This window comes from Notothenia coriiceps, unplaced genomic scaffold, assembly GCF_000735185.1.
Source record: "Notothenia coriiceps isolate Sejong01 unplaced genomic scaffold, NC01 NC01_scaffold00020483, whole genome shotgun sequence".
In the NCBI taxonomy this organism is placed as follows: domain Eukaryota; kingdom Metazoa; phylum Chordata; class Actinopteri; order Perciformes; family Nototheniidae; genus Notothenia; species Notothenia coriiceps.
Window position 1 is genome coordinate 118749 of NW_011353184.1, and position 8761 is coordinate 127509.

The window sequence follows — 8761 nt, forward strand, 5'->3', positions numbered from 1 at the left end:
CCCATAATAAATCCCCTGCTTCTAATAAATGACTTTCTACTGTAAAGGTTGGTTAAGCAGCACCCTGCTGTGGACTGTTTGAATACCATCTCTCTATTTCTGTCTCCTGCCCGCAGCAGAAGCAGTTTTTCCTCTAAGAATATTGTCTATTATACTAACATGATGAATGTTGGTGCTGTATAGCCAAAAAACACTCTCTGTAACTTCTGGGGATAACACTCTCTGCATATGATAATCTGTTTTTAAACTAAATTGCTTTTTCTCATCAACATCCTCTTTAAAATGTGTATAATTGAGTAGAAGCACATTAACTGACACTCAAAAACAAATATACACATATATTAAAACAATCTGAATGTATATATTTGCCTATAGTAGTATGGAATGAGTGTGTACATATGTCTTTGGTAGAAACCTCATAATGGTACCAGTAGAAATGCAGAGGATCGCCAGAGTTATTACAATTTATCCTGAGGGGAGACATTAATACCTGTACCAAACGTCATGGTGATTCATCAAACACATGACGCAATACAGTCCACATTAAATGTAAACCTACTGCTGGCCATAGAGAAAGAAAACTCACCATATACTGTAAGTCCTCTGTTCTTAATTCCAATGTGATCAATGAAACCGTTATTGTGACAACTGATACCAAACCAAAAGGCTGACCTGGTGGTGGAGCTAGATCTATGAGCTAGATGCAAAGACAGGGGATCACCAAAGACACACAGATGTATCCTCAGTGGATCATGAATGTCTGAACTAAAGTCCATAACAATCCATCGTTTAGTTGTTGACATATTTAAGCTTAATATCATTGCCATCGCAAGGGGCCCATTATCCACCCTTAGACTACTTTCTCTTCTAAACAGAATTATCTTTAATTTTCCAAGAATGGATACCTACAAATGATATACAGTATATTATAAAACGGACAAGTCAAATCAAGCAATCTGATTGGTTCTTAGCCGTGATATACTGAGCGTATACCATGGGTAGAATTGTAAGTTACTTTTCACAACAAGTCAGTATCCCTCCGCGTCTACGAAAAACAGTATACCGATGGGTTGAAAAGCAAACTGCCTGCAGTTTGCTTTTCATACTGGAACAAGAAAGCAGCGGAGAAGTAACGGGGCAGAAACCCTCCTTTTTACGCAGCGGTCCAGACATAGACATCAAACGGCAAAACATATTCCACTGAATATGTTTTGCCGTTTGATGTCTATGTCTGGACCGCTGCGTAAAAAGGAGGGTTTCTGCCCCGTTACTTCTCCGCTGCTTTCTTGTTCCAGTATGAAANTATAATGTTACAGCACAACCAACAGCACAAGAGTGGCGCCTCAAAAGAGAAAGACAAGAGAGGAACAAGCAGATGCTAACAGCTAAACTGACGAAATTAGACCGCATTTGGTTGCATATATCGTCCTCGAAAAAGGCTGTTCTCATCGTCCAAAAAAATACAATATGTTCTATTTGCTTATTCATACCTCTTAATGGTGTGTTGTGTTATAAAACAAATAAGAAGGTGCCAACAAAGATACATAATAATCAATAACATCGTAATTATTAGGCTATTGGAGCATAATAATACCTATAGAAAAATATAGAAAAAACCTGGATCATGTATAGCCACGGGTGCCCAAGACGAAGACAGTCAATTATTGCCTTTATAACTGTTTAAAAAAATGCTTATTGAGAAGAAGCATACAAGTGTAAGTACAGACTTCTTTGGTTGAAACCATGCCTTCTCTTTTCCAACATTTAAGAAGACAAACAGAACAGCCAACAAGAAATAATAAAGAAAACAAATGAATACCATTACTTAGCAGACGCACCTACGAGTAGGTTATAGTGGGAAGGAAACATACAAAATCAGCTAATTATGCTTTTATAATTGTATATAAATGGGTGCTGACCATAATAGTAGGCCTCACATGATTTATTTTGACAAAAACTATTGCCTAAAAGTAAATGCGGATATTACTTTCTGATTTGAAACCTTGTTGACAGTTTGAAACCGAAGTTGCATCTATCGTTGTTGTGTGCAGAGAGACATCAGCTTTTAACACTTGCAACGCTCATGAAACCCCTCACTCACAGATCAATCTCTCCGCGAGTATTTCAGACTCTATGCTGCCCATACCCTAACCTGAAGACCGCGTGCTTCCCGCGAAGCCTCTTGACCCCCAGGGCTGAGAGATGCGCTCGAGTAGCTGACGCTGCAGCTCGGCAGTGCGGCGACCAGCGTGGGTCAGCAGGCTGCCTTGCCACAGCGCCTCCTCTGCGGACGCTCCGAGACGGCCAGAGGAAGGAGCTCTGCCACGGCCAGCCGTTTTGAGCGCTTGCTTCCATCGAGACACAAATGCGAGTAACGGGCATGTAGTAACGTTAACATTCTTGCTTGCTTAACCACCAAAACTATGAGCCGACTATATGCCGTTAATAACTTCAAGAATAGGTGGCCGCTTGCCTAGAATCCTCAGAACTGTTTACAGGATGTGCTACACAGAACGGGGTGAAGATAAATGGTGTTTAAGGTAACATTAAGGCTTGTTTTTTGGCCTTCTTTTCTGCCTGTAATAATGAAATGTCCCTCTGTGCGACTAATTACAGGTATTCTGATTCGAAGCCTGCTGCGGCTCAATTAAAAGAAGCTTATCAAAATGGGATAAATACATGACATCTAAAAGTTGTAAACGAAGAGCAAATGTAGCGTTCACATGTGAAAACACTTTTGAGAACTCTACAAAAAAAGCGGGAATCCGTAAATTCTGACCTAATTCCAGAAATTCAGAGATAGAAAGTATGAGGGGGGGGGGGGGGGATAATAACGTCAGTGCGATTCATAGGCTTAGTCATCATATTGATGTCGGTGTTTCTGATTGATAATGGAAAACAATCCTTTTGTATGTGTTATCAGATGAGTGTGAGTGTGTGAGAGATTTGAGAGAGGCCAGAGTCCAGTTGTAGTGAGTGCGATTAAAGTGTAGTGAGAGTCGAGAGAGTCGAAGCGAGGTTTATTGTGAGTGTGTCGAGTGTGGGTACAGTATGCCTACGAGTGTTAGCTTGAGACAATGAAAATCTTAGGGCACAGCTCCGCCAACAGGAGCAAACACATAAAACAGATAAAATAGCTGCCAAGAGGGAGGAGTGAGCAGAGAGTGAGTGTGGGAATTATAATAGGGAAAATGTGCAAGAATGAGTCTATATACAAGTAATTGGAGTATGATGTGGGTATATGAAGTAGTGGATGATATGAATGTTATGGATGTTCTTTTGAAAATGCAGTGTGTTAACAGTCTTATGCCCTGTGCGCGGATAAAACTGATATGGATTCTTGAGTTTCGTTTCCTTTACTGGGTGGCAAACGAGCTTTCCATCGGATAACACACCTTTAATGTTTGCCGTGTGCGCGTTGAGAGTGTGAGCGTGAGCGCTGGCGTGAGCGCGTGTGGAGTGTGCGACCCTGCTGTTTTTACTTTTACAGAGCTTGTTGCGCCGGGGCCTGTGGGCGTGATCGAACATGGAGCCCCCAAGACGGTGAGGTCAACCAGAGCATGCAGCAGGGCTGCGAGATCCGCCAGGTGTGCGGTACGAGAGCGTGCGAGCGAGCGTGTCGAGCCAGAAGCAGCGGCTCTGGACAAAACTGGCCAGTGGGTAAGACAGGTTGCCCCCAATCTTTCTTGTCGTAAAACATGCTTAAGCGTAACCAATAATCTGCTGCGGCGAAACGAGGAGAAGGAGTGTGAGAGTGCGCGTGGTGTTGTGAGAGTGTGTTGAGAGAGCTTGTATTCAGGTTTGGCAGCCTTGCTTTCAAAATGTACTTGTTACAATAACAGTGCTAAATACTTTACTCTTTTAGGCTACAGCCGGGTACAGTTTTGAGACTGTTTTAAAAACTTCCCTCTTGAAACATTATGCGACCCTTCATTTATTGGAATTGGTAATGTATTGTATTTCTAACTGCATTAGTGTCAATGTGTTTTTGTACCCCTATTGTTCACATTTATCTCGCTCATTTGACGTATACTCTCAAGATCATGCTTTGTTGTTTTTACGATTATCGATTCATGTGTGTGATTTGTGAAGCCCCTCTGCAGACAAATGTGTTTTGTGGATATTGGGCCGGTATACAAATGACAATTTGAATTGAATTGAATAACTAGTTACTTGCTTAGTTAGTTGTAGTTTGCTCTGCCTGATTACGTAATATCGCCTAATAACGTAATTGTGGTCACATGTGAATCCATCTTCAGCATTGTTGTGTAAGTGCTTTCTTGACTCTCCCCAGGTTCTGTGTGCATCGGGCCGGCTCACAGAGAGTGGTGGAGAGCTGCGTGAGGCGACGGTGAGGTGGAGCGTGCTGATAGCCTGTCGACTCCTGGCCATGGATGAGTTGTGGCCCGGGGGTGGACGGGCTCCTGGTCGGGGTTACCTGGATTGGTTACTCAGTGTCTCCGAGACGTCTACCCTAAGTCCTTCATCCTCAAACCACCTCACCTGCCGTACCGACCGGAGAGGTGTGCTGTGTGTTTTACTTACGAAAAAAGTGACATCGACTACGCAACACTCACGGCTTCTATTGACCAGCACTCCAGACACTCATTGCTATGTGATAGGCTAAGAGGCGGACATCTCACAGCAGCTTTAACCAATCAACAACAGAGCCGCGCCGCTAACCAATCAGAGCAGACTGGGCTCTGCGCTTTCAGACAGAGGGTGAAAAGAGGTGCTGCAGCACAGGCAGTATGAGGAAAATAAAGAGCTTTTTGAACATTAAAGTATTGAAACACGTCACAGTAGAGACACTAAATACAAAATGAACCTGAAAATGAGCAGAATAGAGCCCCTTTAAACCCCCCTTTTCCTCTCCCCCTGTCTTTTTCAGGTAATTGTCCAGAACTACAACTCTGTGCTGACGCTGGCTCATCTCTACAAGCTGTCGGACGCCATCCTGGTGCACGAGAACGACACGGTGCACCAGATCTGCAGTCAGCTGCTCAACCTCAAACACATCTCCTTCGCTGATGTCAACTCAGTGATCGCTCACCAGCTGGGCAGCGTCCTGCAGCCCGCGCTCACCGCTGACTCCCAGGGAGCCTACAGCAGAAACCCTCTGGGTGAGAGAGGCCACACACACACACACACACACACACACACACACACACACACGACAGGTTTCTCACAGTGCATGGATTTTCTGGATTTGGACATCAGGACTTTGACTTCAATAGGAGTATTTTTTTACTGTAATAAGGGACCCAAGTACTTCCTCCACCTCTGACACCTTGACACCTTTCCTACTCGTCTCTCAGGGGAGTTGGTGAGCGCCCTCTGCTGCCACCCAGAGTTCAAGCTGCTCAGCATCTCCTCCATCCCTCAGGTGCCCCTCGCCTCCATGGCCTACAGCAGCTTCAGCTGGCCCAGCCTGCTCAAACACCTCCGCCAGATGCTCATCTCCAACAGCAAGATGGAGGAAGGCGAGTCACTCTACATTATATGTTATTTATTTAAAAGTAATGCAACTAATTTCTTTATTTAGATTTTAATAGTTTTTTCTTTTTTGGTGTGCTTGCTCTCAGGTATAGACTGGACGGTGCGTCCTCCTGCAGCCGCTGAGCGCAGCAGGAGCCTCACAGCAGGGAGCTTCAACACGTCTCTGGCCAACGTGCTCATCCTGAGAGGGAAGGACGTGTACAGCGCAGAGACAGGTCAGAGAACTGGGAAAAAAGTGTTTATTAAAAAAATGAATCCAGACTCGATGATGAATCCACAATTATTTCAAGGGATTGTGATATTTTGGTGCATGCATACTTAGATTACATTTTGTTTACAGGTATTTAGTAATTGTTGATGTTTGTTCTGTCCCCAGGCGGTTTCGAGGACCCGGCCCTGTACTCCTCCTGGCTCTCACCACAGGAAGCCTTCAGTGTGTGGAAGTCCCCGGTGCCTTTTAATAAATATGAAAAAAGTGCCACGCTGGTCAGTAACAGCCAGGCTCTGCTCCGCCCCCTGGACAGCATGGTGGGCGGAGCCTGGAACATGTTCGCCTCCAGGTGAGTCACTCTGCGAAATGTTTAAATATCACTTTGAGGAAAAGATGGGTCCAAACACAACCTACTTATGTTAAACCCTGAGGGGGATGAAGTCAAGTTCTCCTGGAAGCTAATATGTTTTTGTCTTTTCAATCGCTAACAGAGCCTACATCCACCAGTACACTAAGTTTGGGATCTCAGAGGAGGACTTCCTGGACAGCTTCTCGTCTCTGGAGCAGGTCATCTCCAGCTACAAACAACTGTGCTAGAAATGGGAGAAACCAACAAGCACCCTCATGCCAAGGAATACCACTGTTTGGAATGATTTCTTATACCAACATGTAAATAAAATGTATTTTATTTAAATTGGAGTTAAAGCCAATCCTTGACTTTCCCCATTTTTCTTTACATCAAAAGTATCATAGGGACACTCATTATGGACTGAATGAATCAACTTAGACAATAAGCCTTTCTAAGGCACTCGGAAGGCTTGGGTTAGTTTATTTATCTTGCGGATTTCATACACAAAGTAAATTGAAAGTGCCCTACATAAGCGTTTACACACCAACAGAACATCATAAACACAGTTGAGGCTGCAAGAGATGCTGAAGTGTAATAGTAAAACATAGTTAAATCAGCTCTGGAAAAGCAGTGGTAAAAATAGATTTTTTCAGTCTAGATTTACAATAACTCAGGGTTGGGGCAGACTTCAGATGTTCAGGAAGTTTTTCCTCATCCAAAAGCTGTTCCTGCATGTTTGGTTCTGACCAGGTTCTGACCCAGAGTACGATGAATAAACCCCGATGCTCCGAGAGCTCTGGGTGGTTCCTAACAGAGCAGCATCCTCACCTCCTCCATCACCATCTGGTATGCCGCAACCACAGCCAAGGATAAGGGCAGGCTGCATCGGGTCATCCGCTCTGCAGGGAAGGTGATCGGCTGCAATCTGCCATCCCTCCACGCCTCCAGAACCCTGAGGCAGGCAGGGAAGATAGTGGCCGACCCCTCCCACCCTGTACACAAACTGCTCACCCCCCAGGCAGGAGGCTGCGCTCCATCAGGACCAAAAATCTCTCGCCACACTGAACAGTTTCTTCCCCTTCCGCTAACCGGTCTTAAAACAAGAACCCGCCCCCCCACTGACATCTTACCTCAGCCCACAAACGTGTCCTCTATATGCATTGACATTAATGCACACAAATGTTCATACTGCTTACTGCACATATTCTTGTTTCATATTTTATATCCTATAATACCATTCATCTCATAGCATTCTATTTCCATGTAAATTACTGCTTTATTTTATTGCCATTTAACTAATTATTTTATTACGGTGTCCTTAAAGATTTTTTGTTTTATCATTAGATTTCTCTGTTCTTAATATTTTTATGTATACACCATATGACATCAAGTTAAATTCATCAGTATGTGTGAACCGTGCCTGGGAATAAACCGGTTCTGATTTCTGAAATAATTAGACAAGTATTCAGGTCCCAACCATAGAAGCGATTTGTATATTAAATGGAAACTTTTGAAGTGAATTCTTTGGGATACTGGTGGAGCCAATCTGCTGAGCAACAGATCACATGCTGCTACAAAATGGCTTCCAAACAGCCTTAACAAAAAATTCCTACTTTAGAAATGTTTAGGAATAAAGAAACATGACAAGGGCATAACTTTTACTTTTCAACCATTTTCATTAATTTATATATTTTTCCCACAATAGTACTTCCAGAAGTGGGATGATTGACATTGGTCAGCTTACTGAAAGCCGGTCTGTTGAATCCACAAATAATCAATCTGAAGTGGAAAAAAAATAAAATGCTGAAGGTCCACAGACTTCAGCCAGCTTACAAAACCAATGTTGCCTTTTATAAATGTAACAGGCCAACACCAGTCTGATAAGTAGCTGACGCAGCGGCGAGGTGAATGAAGAGGAGTTCAGGATTTGAGAAAATTGATCAAGAGTATACCACCAGAAGTCTTCCTCCTCGACATCAGGTGGGTTAGGGCTTTAGGAAAGGTAAAAAGTGGTTAACTGAAACATGACTTACTTACCTTGACATTACTTCAACAAAGAGAGAATCAGAGTCACGATGGTTTTGAAGGCAGTATTTGCAAAGATCACAACATTTAAAAAGCCTCACCTATAGGCAGGGGCAGACTGACTAAAAATCAGCCCCGGGACTTAGCCGGCCCACTTGTCGGTACCAGCTTTGTAAATTTCATGTCAATACCCGGGGGGGGGGGGGTGGAGGGGGGGGTGCATAGTGACTTATCCGACGGCCCACCGCGGTACCGGGTAGTAAATTGGCAAACGGGGGGCTGCTAGTGACTTATCCTACGACGGCCCACATTCGTCCTACAAACCGGGCCCAACATCGTCCTAACCGGCCCACATCGTCCGACCGGCCCTCGGGACGTTCAGTCCGCCACTGGCCTATAGGGGGGATAAATATAAACGGACAGACTTGGAAACGGGTGCAAGAATTTACACGTTTTATATATGATCTGAATCAACCTAAATGTACAGAATAGAAATGGGACTAGTTAGCTCAGAGTACAATGTCACTTTTACAAATGATATCACTTCTTTTTTGTTTTCCCACAGACCCATCAGAATAGAAATACATCTGCGCATACCGTCAAAAAAAAGATATTAAAGATATTTAAACACAATGTGGCAAACCATCCAATACCACACTGCTTTATAGTTGATTATT

General features: G+C 43.7%; 3 protein-coding genes across 3 annotated transcripts in view; 1 reads left to right on the forward strand and 2 right to left on the reverse strand.

Moving 5' to 3' along the window:
- Nucleotides 1-3528, reverse strand: part of LOC104952773 (Down syndrome cell adhesion molecule homolog) — a 27075-nt gene extending 23547 nt beyond the window's left edge. Inside the window, exons 1-2 of the mRNA XM_010779648.1 lie at nt 3361-3528; nt 2153-2348 (exon numbers count right to left, since the gene is read on the reverse strand). Of these exons, the coding sequence (XP_010777950.1) occupies nt 2153-2348; nt 3361-3528 (364 nt within the window). The remainder of the gene's footprint in view (nt 1-2152; nt 2349-3360) is intronic.
- A 32-nt stretch (nt 3529-3560) lies between these two features.
- Nucleotides 3561-6404, forward strand: tubd1 (tubulin, delta 1). Its single transcript, XM_010779649.1, has 7 exons — nt 3561-3656; nt 4295-4351; nt 4892-5123; nt 5319-5483; nt 5586-5714; nt 5876-6059; nt 6202-6404. The coding sequence occupies exons 1-7, from the start codon at nt 3561-3563 to the stop codon at nt 6305-6307; spliced, it is 969 nt and encodes a 322-aa protein (XP_010777951.1). The 3' UTR covers nt 6308-6404.
- A 2020-nt stretch (nt 6405-8424) lies between these two features.
- zbtb45 (zinc finger and BTB domain containing 45) overlaps nt 8425-8761 on the reverse strand; it is a 2490-nt gene continuing 2153 nt past the window's right edge. The window contains exon 2 of the mRNA XM_010779650.1: nt 8425-8478. Within this exon, the coding sequence (XP_010777952.1) occupies nt 8425-8478 (54 nt within the window). The remainder of the gene's footprint in view (nt 8479-8761) is intronic.